This window comes from Alexandromys fortis, unplaced genomic scaffold (genome assembly GCF_014885135.2).
Source record: "Alexandromys fortis isolate MF-2015 unplaced genomic scaffold, M_Fortis_MF-2015_v1.1 scaffold_24, whole genome shotgun sequence".
Classification (NCBI taxonomy): Eukaryota; Metazoa; Chordata; class Mammalia; order Rodentia; family Cricetidae; genus Alexandromys; species Alexandromys fortis.
This window is the reverse complement of record NW_026067906.1, coordinates 7,805,046-7,818,070: the sequence shown is the minus strand read 5'-3', so window position 1 is coordinate 7,818,070 and position 13,025 is coordinate 7,805,046. Positions and strand designations below refer to the sequence as shown.

Below are 13,025 nucleotides of genomic sequence, written 5' to 3'. Positions count from 1 at the left end.
TTCCAGGTTCTGGCTATTACAAACAATGCTGCTATGAACATAGTAGAGCATATATTTTTGTTGCATGATAAGGCCTCTCTTGGGTATATTCCCAAGAGTGGTATTGCTGGGTCCATGGGTAGGTTGATCCCAAATTTTCTGAGAAACCGCCACACTGCTTTCCAGAGTGGTTGTACAAGTTTGCATTCCCACCAGCAATGGATAAGTGTACCCCTTTCTCCACAACCTCTCCAGCAAAGGCTATCATTGGTGTTTTTGATTTTAGCCATTCTGACAGGTGTAAGATGGTATCTTAAAGTTGTCTTGATTTGCACTTCCCTGATCGCTAAGGAAGTTGAGCATGACCTTAGGTGTCTTTTGGCCATTTGAACTTCGACCAATGGAATCGAATAGAAGACCCTGATTTTAAAAATTTTTTAAAAGAAAGAAAAATACAGAAAGAATTTCAAGAGCTTTCTCTTTTGGCAGATCCCTGAAGACACAGGGCAACACACGTTTCTGCAGTGACCGCAGGCCTGAGATTTCACTTAGTGTCTGATGAATTCCTCTTAAAGTATAAAATATTGCAATTGAAAGCTTCTTTCAATTTGGCAAACGGATACACTTTAAGAGTCCTGTACTTTGACTAGAGAAGGCGTCACTGCGAGAAATGAAGCCGCCCCCGAATCTTCCTTGTTTAGAATCGCTAAGGCATGGTTCATTTATCCTCAAGTTTATCTCCTGCTATGGAGAGTTCTATGCCTGTCATTTATCCTAACTGGAAAACTGGTTGATAACACAGATGCTCTCTCTTTACTCGCACAACATCTTTGCATCAGTCCAGGAAGAGAAATGACAGCTCGTTATTTTAATGTTCATCTTCCTGATTGACACTAAAATAGCAAAATCGTATTTTGTATCATTGTTAGTATTTTTTCAAGAAATATTGTTTAGACGTTCCATTTTTTTCTTTTTTAGTTTTTTTTTTTTTGAGAAAATTTTTCTCTGTGAAACAATTCTGGCTGCCCTGGAATTTACTTTGTAGACCAGAATGACCTTGAACGCTCAGAGATTCACCTGCCTCTGCCTCCCGAGTTCTGGGATTAAACGCACGTGCCAGCACTGCCCAGTGGAGGTTCTAATTTTTAATTAATTAATGTATACAGATGCTGTAAATCTTAGTGAAATTACAAATATATCTTTTCTCATGCCATTTATTTTGAAAATGTTTTCCTCAAATCCAGTCTTTATGTATGTGTGTATGTATGTATATTTTATTTATGTATTTATCATCTGTCTGTCAATCTATCATCTACCTGTCTAATTTATCTATTTCTCTAATATTTTAATTATCTATGCACATCTATGCATATATTCATATGTGTGTCAAAATGCAGACTTTCAACAATATATTTCAGGATTTTAGTGAAGTTTGGACTTAATGCCTATACTCTGTTCCTGTGATCATTTGAGAGAAGATTTTAGATGGTCATGTGGCATTGAATACTGTTAATTCTATTCTATATATGTTAAGTATTTTATAGCTTTCCGAATTCAGAAACTCCTGTATTTCATAAATAAATCCCTGCTCCATGCCAGAAAAATTTTTATATTTATGTGATATGATATGATGTGTGTGTTCGTGTGTGTGTGTGTGTGTGTGTGTGTGTATGTGTGTGCATGTGAGTCAGTTGTCCTTAAACATTTATCCAATATCCATCTGTCTGATTTTGAAGTTGTTTTGAGAGGGTTATTGAGATGCAGTTCTTTTTTGTAGCATTTTAGATATTTTTCTGTTGTAAAGAAATAACCCATACATTTCCACGTGGAATAGTTCTGCAGTATGAGATACTGTTTCTGTTACATATGTCACGAATTTTGGATTTGACAATGTTTTTCTCCCATTTACATCAGATATCCAAAAGCTACCTCTGACCTGAACTGGTTGTGTCAGCGTTACTAATTATGCCGCTGTTGTTAGCAATCTCACATTTGCCTTCCTGCTACAGAAAAACCCAGGGCACTGGACATTTGAAGTAAACACTGTAACACCAAACTAAACTTTCTAATCAATATTAATTTAGTTTCGGTTCTATACTTTTTTTTGACTATTCAGTTTTACTATGAAGCACATTCAGATTTCTGTCAACTTTCTCTGAAAGGAATTTGGGGTCAGTAATTATGTATCATAAAGGATATGGAAGCCTTCTTCCTTTCTTCAACAGAGCTGAAAAGCTGAATCAGTGTAAAACAGAGATTGATTCCAAAATCCCTACTGAGAGAACATTCCAAGCAGTTGGGTTAGAAAATGTATGTAACTTAAAAGACTGATGCATGGGAAGAGAAGAGGACCAAGAAAGAGCACTTAAGGATTATTTAAAAAGTGATGCTTGGAAAACAGTTATTTACATGTAAAATAATGTTTTCCACATGTATGTAAGGCTATGCAGTATGTGTACATATATACAACAAATAATATAATGCATAGGTGGCATGTAACATATATTGGCTATCATGTACAAATTGCATCTTTTCCATATTAATAAATACTGGGCAATTTGGATTTATATAATATATTAAATAAGAAGCATAGTGTATGAATCATCTTAGCGAAATGTCACAGACGATATGACAAAATTATTTATTGTATATATACAAGTATAAAATGCTTTTGTGTTAGAAAACATCACATATTAAAATCAATCAATGTGCTGAAAAAAATCATCTAGAGCAATGTCAAATGGAAGTTGAACATTCTATAGAAAGTACTTTCAAAAATCACTATGTTGATCTGCTTAAGTCTAGCAACAAATAAATAATTAAAATTATTTTTAAATTTTTGTATGAGCAGGCAGTGGTGGCGCACGCCTTTAATCCCAGCTCTTTGGAGGCAGAAGCAGGCGGATCTTTGTGAGTTAGAAGACAGCCTGGTCTACAAGAGCTAGTTCCAGGACAGGTTCCAAAGATACAGAGAAACCTCGTCTCGAAAAAAACAAAAAAAAAAAATTGTATTAAAAGAATTGAGAATAAGCTGTATTTGCAGGAATTTGATGAAGTGAAAATGCAGGTAATGTTGGTGATGTAAACCGATTTGTCATTTCCAGAAACCAATTGGATTATCTGACTTTTATGTATGTATACACACGCTGAACTATAGGACTCCAACCAGAAACTATAATTTGAAATAAACAGCATGGCTAATATGTCTCTACAGGATACTTCATCCTAAGATAATTTACAATAATGATGATTTCGTGCAAGGCAATTTTCAGGCTCACAGTTTTAGCTTCATCATGGAGTAGTGATTGAATAGATTATGCCATCATTCAACATGCTTTAAAAAACAATTTCAGATCTTTGGGAGGCTCAAGGTGCAATGCTAAATACAAAGTCATACTAACCCATTATCTGTACAGTGAGCCATATTTACACACTGAAAGAGAAAAAAAATACTCTAAAGTGTAATTTTTAGAGCATTAGTAATCTGGAGAGACTCTCATCTAAAATCTACCCAGGGACTTAGAAGTGACAGCAGAGGGACAGCACATAGGTTTTCAATTGACCTTTACTGAAATGGTTTGATTTAAAGAGAAATAATAATAATCTTGTCATAGTAGGCTAACCAAATCTTCGAGCTGGAAAGCCTCTCGCAGTTCACTTGGTCCAGTCATCCACAGTCTATCCATCTCTGTGTCTGGCCATTTTGTGTTGCTGGCCTCAGTAGCTGTAACTCCTAAAAGCCATGGGCTTTGTTCAACTGTGCAGCTCAGTTCTGCTGAGCATTGCTTACATGTCCTTCCTCATCTTTGGATTTCCTTCCTAACTGCCCCAAAAGGACCTTATTCTTTCCTAAATTTCTTTAAGCATATTCTTCAAAGAGCAGTTTTAATAATGCAAATATCAAGCTATTCATAAGTTGTGAACAATAGGCAAAAATTCAAATTCTGTGAACATTATATAAAAGTCAGGCAATGTTGAAGGGCTTGGTTTTCTTTAAGCTGCCACTAATTTTACATAAAATGTGATTAACAATGATGGCGCCTTCTTCATAGGGACTTTTATCATTTTTATTATTTGTGTGTTTGTGTGTATGTATAGGTGTGTGTCTAAGTTTGCACATGTGAGAGCACAGATGGTAATTTTTAGCAGCTGGTTCTCTTTTTCTACCTTACTTATCTTTATGAGGCAGGAGTATCTCATATAGCCCAGAATGGTTTGAACTCAATACGCAGCCAAGGATGAACTTAACTTTCTATTCCTCTTGTTTCCACCTCCAGAGTGATGGAATGGCATGAACATGTCACCGTGCCATGTTGGAGATCCATTCAAGGACCTTTTGCCTGTTAGACAAACATGTTACCAAAGGAGCTATACCTCAAGTCCCGCTGCCTTGTTGATGAGGCAGGATTTGTTTTATTTTTGCTTTTCCCAGGCTTGCTGGCCCACAAGTTTCTGGACAGTCCTACAGTCTCCACTTTGAATCTCCCCTTAGGAGTACCATGATTGCAGATACACGACTGTCTTGTCCGTGTGTGTTGGGGACTCAATAGGCTATTAGGCTTTTATTTCCCGAGCCATTTCACCAACATTTAGATGTTTTAATGAGTTTGTGCATGTGAAAAATTGGCCCGAGGATAAAGATTAAATAAAACTAGGGCCTTCTGGTTTTGAGCCAGGCAGAAAATATACTTCTCCTTTTCTTTATGTTAAGCACAATGACAAACATAGAATTTTATATTTCAAGTGCAGATAAGAAGAATGCTGACAGATGAGGGCAGCCAACTAAGAATTCAGGGAACATGAGAAATGACATAGAAATGAGGTCTCTGGGCTTTCTTTCTGCTTCTATAACCCAGTCTGGATGCTGGAGAAGCTGACAATCTGGAAAAACTATGGAACACACACTTAAAAATGAGCTACAACCAAAGATTTTCTCTTGGGAAAAAGCAGCAGGAAAAGGAAAGCCTGCCTGTACAGAACACGCTAAATGACAAGTGTCCTAATCCTTCCCAACACCACAGAAAACACTGGTTCTAACACAGTTCTCACCAGGAAAAGCAGAGCACAGCTGGCATCAATTGGTCATTTTGGGGGTGGGGAGGGCAGGCTCTAAGGAAACTACCCAACAGGCCTGACTTCCCAGCTGATTTCTGATAAGTTTTGAGCTAGTTAGAATGTTCATTCTTGTTAAACTAAGGAGGTCAAAAGATGAAAAGTACTGTGGAAACTCCCATCTTCTCACTGTGGATGGAGAATGAGAACATGGTTGAAGCTTGACCTTTTACCCCAGCTCCTCTCCCAGGGGTATCAAGAAACCCTAGTATTAATCAGAATTTAGACTTAAGATGGGAATGAAGCGTCTGCCTTTCCATCCACACTGTGTCAGCAAAACCCAGAATATTGAAAATTATATTTAAATAGGCTACCGTGAGATATAATAAATACAATGACACCAGTCTAGATGTCTAAATATTTTGATTTCAAACATGACTTTCTGCTGCTCCTAAATAAATGCCCTTGGTGTCCCTAAGTCAGTGTTCACTTGATTTTTAAAAGGGGGTAGTTAACCTGGATCTGTAACGTCATGAGTTAATGGTATTTTAATTCACTCTTTTGTCAGCTGCTCACTGAGCCCATAGTGAATAGAAAACACACAGGAGATCATTGGGTTAAGAGGATGCCATGGTCTCAGCTCTCAGGTAGTTTACAGTGTAACAAAGGAAAGATACAGCAGTCACTGTTCATATAATGTGGCAAGTACCATTATAGAAAAACAGATGCAGAGCTATGGAAATCCTTGCGGTTGGTTGGTACTAAATGAAGTGCAGACATGGAATTATTTGATACAGGATTTAAGGAGCTACCTATTTTTAAATCAATTTAATTTGATTGCATAAAATCAGTTGAAGAAAAATGAAGCAGGGTAGACAAGTCAGTTATTTATATCATCCAAAACACACGATTTTATCCCAAAACTTGAGGAATGATATTTAGTTATTTTAAATATCACTTCATACACAACTATGGGTGGACTGGCTAGTTTGAGAATACTCTTAATGCCTTCTGTAGGAATTCAACCTTGGAACATATCAAACTTTTTATATACAACACCAATACTGCTCAGTGTTTCCAAAAGGTTTACCAAGTCTACATTTTGCTCACATGGACACTGAAGTTCCCACCTTGTGTCTGCTGACATTGTGATAGGCTAAGCACACAATCATATGAATGACAAAACAGTCTCTGCTAATATCCTGCTTTTAGAGTAGCCTGTTTCCCCAGTGGCACTCTTTTGGAGAAAGCCAAATTTTCATTTTCAATCGACTATCCACTTGGAGATGGTTCTGGCTTAGTGATGAGAGCATGTGTCCACTTCTTTCAGCTAAGGACCCCTTCTGGTGCAGACTTTCCTTTTAGAACCACCTTTACTGTATCCCATAAGTTTGGGTATGTTTTGTATTCATTTCTAGAAAGTGTTTACTTTCCTTTTTTTTTAAACGTGGGTTTATCTTGTAGATAGTGAAATGACACCAAAACTTCTTAGATGAGGAGTACTGTTTTGTCTCATTTTTTTTTTGTTCAGTAGTGAGTTGTCTAGGTTTATGAGTTTGTAATTTTTCAGTCCTTTTTGTTGTTGATATCCAACCCTAATCCATGTTCATCATATAGAATGCAGGGTATTATTTCAATTTTTTTAGTGAGACTTTCTTTGTGTCTAATATGTGGTTAATTTTGGAGAAAGTTCCATGAAGTGCAGAGAAGAAGGTATACTCTTTTGATTTTGGGTAAAATGTTCTATAAATATCTGTTTGGTTCAGTTGGCTTATAATGTCGGTTAGGTCCAGCATTTCTCTGTTTAGTTTCTCTCAGGATGACCTGTGTTTTGGCAAGAGTGGAGTATTGAAGTCTCCCACTATCAGTGTGTGAGAGTTAATATGTGATTTAAGCTGTAGTAGTGTTTCTCTATGAACTGGAGTACCCTTTAGTTTGCTGCATAGATTTTCAGAATTGCAGTGTCCTTTTGGCGGGTTTTTCCTTTGACGAGGATGTAACATTCTCTTTTATATCTTCTGATTAGTTTGGGTCGAAGCCCATTTTGTCGGATATTAAAATGGCTACACTAGGAATTCTTAGGCTCATTTTCTTGGCATATCATTTCCATCTTTTTATTCTGAGGCGACGTCTGTTGAAAATCCCGTTTTATTTTTTCATCTTCAGTTTTCTCCCAGTTTAAGTTTTCTTAATTGATTCTATTTCTACATTCAAGTCTTGAGCTGTTTTCATTTCATCCTGCTGTTTGTTTGTGTTTTCGTGGACTTCTTTAAGGAATTAATCCATTTTCTCTTTAAGAGCCTTTAACGTGTTCTTAAAGGCTATGGGGATAACTTTGTCTTGTGCTTCGTCTAGACTGTATTTTCCATGGCCTGCAGCAGTAGGGATGTTGGGCTTTCCTGGGGGACATTCTGTCCTAGCTGTTATGCTTTTATGCAGCTTCTACACATCTGGGTTTTTATTGGTTGAAGACTAGGTGCTGATATCTGGTCTTGTTTTTGTTGGCTTGGTATCACATTTCTTTGTTACTCTTTCCTTCTCTGGATCTATGTAGAGTGTGGTGACTGTGGATTGCCAGGTAGAGAACGATTCTGAGATTCCGGCAGGTGTGACCACTAGAGTTTTAGTTAGAATATGTCTTTGAGTTGGGAGCTGACGCTTAAGTGGGGAGATCGGCTAGAAAAGGGTTTCTGAGGGGATCCACAGGAGGGAGGAAAGCTGGTTGTGACACCAGGATCTGTATAGTTCCCCAGGAATGGGGGCAGAGAGGAGGAAAGGCCACAGGTAACAGTCTGCTACAGAGCTGGGCATGAGACTGGGCGATTGGGTTTAGAAGAGATGAAAACGAGTGAAGGTCTGAAGATCAATTACCTGCCTCGCTGGCCATGTGGCCTCTGGAAAGGTTTGGATTGATATAGGTTAAAATCCATCATGTAGAGAGCCAAGGCGGGAACTTGCAGCTAAGAATCATATCAAAGACTGCAGAAGAATTCTGCTTATTATCTTGTTTCCCCTTGCTTGTTTTTGTATACAGTTCGGGTCCATGCAACCAAGGATAATACAGTCCACAGTGGGATGGAAACACTCCTGCTAATTAATAATTAATAAATGTCTCAAAGACATGTAAATAAGACAACCCAATGGAAAAAAATGCTTCAGTGAATTCTCTCCAGTTGTGTCAAGCTGACATACGAAGCTAACTATGACAATATATTTCAAAGAACTAGCTTTTTAAGTGTTCGTCTATTCGTCACAGCTAGCAGAATGTCCACCAGACATCTTCCAGCTCCCTTTTCATAATCTCTATTGCCTCGGCACTCCACTTACATAGGATTCATTTTACCTCTATACATATATTCCTCAGGTACTGTAGACTCCCCTTTCATCTTGAGCAATAATATCCACAGAGCTGGCAGTTGAAAGTGCCAAGTGTGTTTTTTTCCGTTATACATGACTATAAATCCATATTTATTAAGGTACAAATGTTCTCTGGGTGTCATTTTAAATATGTGTTTTACCATCATCCTTTCCCGGCATGAAGGGCTGTAGGAAGCACTGTCGCAAGGACATCTACAGCAGCTAGGTACAGAGCAAAGTGGTTGACAAAAAAAAAATATATATATATGTATATATATATATATATATTGTGAAAAGAGTCACTCATTTTTCTTTCCGATGTGTTTCAGGTTTGTGGAAGGGATGCTCAATATTTGTTACAATGCTATTGATCGACACATTGAAAATGGCCAAGGGGATAAGATTGCAATCATCTATGACAGCCCTGTCACAAACACTAAAGCAACTATCACCTATAAGGAAGTCTTGGAGCAGGTAATGTCACAAACATTCTCGCCATGTTGGTTAGTATATAGACGTTATATAGCTACAATATGTTCTCATTATATAGCCATTTTAAATATCTTGACATGCGCTAATGATTTTTTATAATCTTAGAATTAAACACAGATTTATATGTGAGCAAATTTTAATTATTTTAATCCTTTAATTCATATTTTACAGTACTGAAAGGGACTCATTTTACTTGGGAAAGCAAGCAAATGTGCAGAATACTTTTAAATGCTCTTCTGTCTGTTGCTGTCTATTGTTATTGTCGCCACGAGAACTAAAGAGGCCACTTCTCATTTTTATGTGATGGATGGTCTGCTATACACGCTCTTTCTCACCCAGCTCTGTTCATTTTAGATCATCATCTAAATTTTCTTCTTTCTCCTTTTCCTTAAAACTCCAAGTTAGTTTAATTTTCATTTCTCTAACTGCTAAGGATGTTGAACACTTTTAAGTTTATTTCTTAGCCATTTTTATGTTTTTCCTTTGAGAACTCTCCGTTGAGTTTGGTGGCCTATATTTAATTGGCTCATTTGTTTTCTTGCCTTCTTGTTTTTGAGTTCTTTGTATATTATAAATATTAATCTCCTATCAGATGTATAAACTGACAAAGATGCTCAACGTGGGTTTCTTCTTTAATTGGATGATTTGGAGAGGCTGAGGGAAGAATGGGAAGAGAAGAAGTGATGTAATTGTATTTTAATTTAAATATATTTATAAAATATTGTCATTTGGTGAGGAAATCCCTGATTCGCATGGCATACAAGACTTTTTGAAATCAAGCCACAGCATCACGTCCAACTTTTATTTTCTAATATCCTTAGTCATTTGTACAATGTTTTCTTTCTTTTCACCTTACTCTTTCTTCTTGTATGTGGTGTATGGATGTTTATGCACATGGGTTTGTAGGTTCACACGCATGTGTAGAACCCTGAGGTTTCTTTTGGTGTTTTCCTCTGTTCTTCACCTTCTTTTTTGAGAGGGGAATCTCGGGATGTTCCTGAAGATCACTGTTTTGGCTAGAATTGATAGTCATTAAGCTTCTGGGATCTGCTTACCTCCCTTCTTCTGGTGGTATGTCTTAGACATGACATATGCCAACATACCTGACTTTTAAGTAGTTGCTGGGGACATGAACTCAAATCATCATTCTTGTGTTGCTAATATTTTATATGCTGAGCCATCACCATTTGTGCCATTGAAACTCTTTGCAAATCTTTTTTCCTTTGTCCCACTTACTCTTTTTTTGTGTTGTTCTACTTCTATGTGTGGTTCTTAGGTGGACCATAATGTTGACAAATGGATGGTAATACATTTTTATGTTATAATCAAAGTAGACATAAAGTCCCGGAAATAATTACAAAGATATTTGAGTGGTGCTAAACTTGCCTAAAGTGAGATGGTCTTTAGGGGTTCCTGCTTCATGAAAGAGTCTGCCAGACATCCTGCAGAAGAAAGTGACTGGCAAACTGCCAATATAGGCAGAATTGTCTTTGAAATTTCCTGCTTCTTGGAAAAGTCTGTCAGATACTATGGGCCTGTAGGCTGAAGATGGATGCTACAATGGTCCAGAAGAACTTTGGCTGACAGTTCAGGCAGAGAGATGTCTCTGTCAATTCTAAAGTTTTGGAAGTTTCTTACAATGTACTTCCTGTTTACTTAGGTAATACTATATCCTTCTGGAGTCTTTGATGGAGTTGAAGAATAGTTATAATTATAGTTTTCCTTAGTTATAATAAAAGATAAAGTAGATATAAATATTATAACTGTAATTCTTGCTTGATACCTGTTTTGTTCCATGTAATTTTTCTGTGTTAAAGTTAAAACCTTCCTTTTTATTTAAACAGAAAAGGGGAAATGGTGTGGTAAGTCCTTCTGTATATTAATAAATAAAGAAGCTTCTTTCAGCCAATAGCTTAACAGAATATAGTCAGGCTGGAAAAGATTTATACAGAGTGTAGGCAGAGTCAGGGAGACTCCATGTAGCTGCCAGAGGAAAAAAGACATGAGCTGCCAGCTAAAACCTTGCTGGTAGACCACAAGCCTTGTGGTAAAACTTAAAATAATGGAAATGGGTTAGTTCTAGATGTCAGACCTAGCTAGAAATATGCTTAATCTATTGGCCAAACAATATTGCAAATAATATAGTTTCTGTGTGATTATTTTGGGTCTAAGTGGCTGGGAATAGATGAGCAGCTGATCCCAACATTTGAGTAAGTTAGGTCACTGGAAAATTACTCTAGCATTGTAGGCATTTCACTGTATACGATCTTTTAAGGGGAAATATAAATGTAGGACATAACTTTTTATGTCACTATTGACATTTTGCATCAGAAAATTCTTCATCACAGTGGAATATGTTTAGGGATGTCCTGACCTTTACTTGCAAGTAGCAATCATACCTGGGCTGTGATGAATAAATATGGACCAAAACATTGCTAATAATCCTGTGTCGGCAAAATTTCCCTAAATTGTGCAGCGCTGGATGATGAGCCCTCCAATTGGCCAGGCTTAGGTCTCATTAATGGAACATCAGGGAGTGGGGACAAAACAGTTCATCCACTTGGTTTTATATTCTCAATTGGGACCCTGCTTCATCATAGTACAGTGGTTCTCAACCTTCCTGATTCTGCAACCCTTTAATATGGTTCCTTGTGATGTGGTGACCCCCAATCCATAGAACTGTTTTGTTGCTACTTCATAATTATGATTTTGCTGCGATTATTAATTGTGATGTAAATATCTGATATACGGCCCCTGTGAGGGGTTGTGACTCACAGGTTGAGAACTACTACTCTAGAACTTAAAGGAATTTCAGTCTAGCTAAACAGACATCACAGGCTGAGTAGCACAAGACATGGCCAAAAATAAAACCAAAAAGGAGTGCTGTGCTATATGGTTTGGTGTGTTGGTTGTTGTTCTGAAAGTAGAAAAATCTGTATTTGTGAAATGAAATTCCATGCAGGGTTGACACTGGAGTTAATGTGTGCATAATTTATGAGTCACAGTGCTAATGTAAGAGGAAATAGAAACTGTCTGAAGTACTGCACTTTTTATTATAGGTTTTCATTTTCGTATTTTGGAAGAGGCTTTATCTGTGGCTGAAAAAGTACCTCCTGAGATTCTGGCACACTGCCACACGCTCAAATTTGCAAATTTGAAAGCTTACGATAATTGCACATTTTAATTGATGTTAGATTGTGCAGAATACAATGTGTACTCATGCATTGTTAAAGTATTATCTCTGTTAGCATATTCAATTTGATGAGCATATAAACATTAGAGTCAAAGAAATATCTTTAAGGAAATCTTAAGCAATAAGCGTGGTGTCCATTTCTGCTGCTTTCTCTTTAAATTACGTAAACTGTTTAAGATCGTCATGTGCACATGTTTTCTCAGAATCTTTCTGCTAACTCATCTCATTTCCACAGAGCGAGTCTGGACTCTGAGACTCTTTTGACTTCTGTGCTAGTTCACGGGTTTCAGGTCAGCCTGACATGAAAGTACTTAAGAGGGCCGTTCCTCTCAGCTGCTGTCGGCCTCTGATTCTCTGGGCTTTCTTCTCCAAAGTATTAAAGGAAGAACTGTTCCACCGAGACAGAGAGGCATTGTTCTCTTGCTTTGATTACCTGCTCCTAGCTCCCTGCAGTCTCTATTTTACTGAGAAAGACAGAGAAAGGTTTAATGAGCAATGCCATTGAGAACAAACAGAAAGAACAATCATACCAGGACTCATTTCATCTACCTTGATTCATTTTCACTTGGCATTTTGAATAGGTAAACTTGATTCAAGTGTCCTAATGCTTTTTTATTTAATTGGTAAACTGCAAATTTTAGGCTAACACTCCTCGGTGATAAGAAAGATTGATAGTTTTAAAGGTGGGGTCAGAGCCTTTCCGAACGGCTGTTATCTGAACGTCTGATTAATTTCAACAGCCCTTTGCTAAAATATTTGTCCAGGGATGAGAGCCCTGTTTAAGGTCAGGCCTCCATTCAGTAAATGTTTACCTTCGTATTGTCAAATTTTGTTTGGAATAAAGGATAACATAACTGGACAAATGTCTTACTGCCCAGTGCTGGGAAAACATACAAATTAAAATTCAACTGTTATACAAGAGTCGGAGTAGGCTTAGGTTCTGTTCTCTGTG

General features: G+C 37.3%; 1 protein-coding gene across 1 annotated transcript in view; it reads left to right on the top strand.

Moving 5' to 3' along the window:
- Positions 1 to 13,025, top strand: part of Acss3 (acyl-CoA synthetase short chain family member 3) — a 156,008-nt gene that overhangs the window by 23,125 nt on the left and 119,858 nt on the right. Inside the window, exon 2 of the mRNA XM_050135474.1 lies at positions 8,718 to 8,862. Coding sequence (XP_049991431.1) covers positions 8,718 to 8,862 — 145 coding nt within the window. The remainder of the gene's footprint in view (positions 1 to 8,717; positions 8,863 to 13,025) is intronic.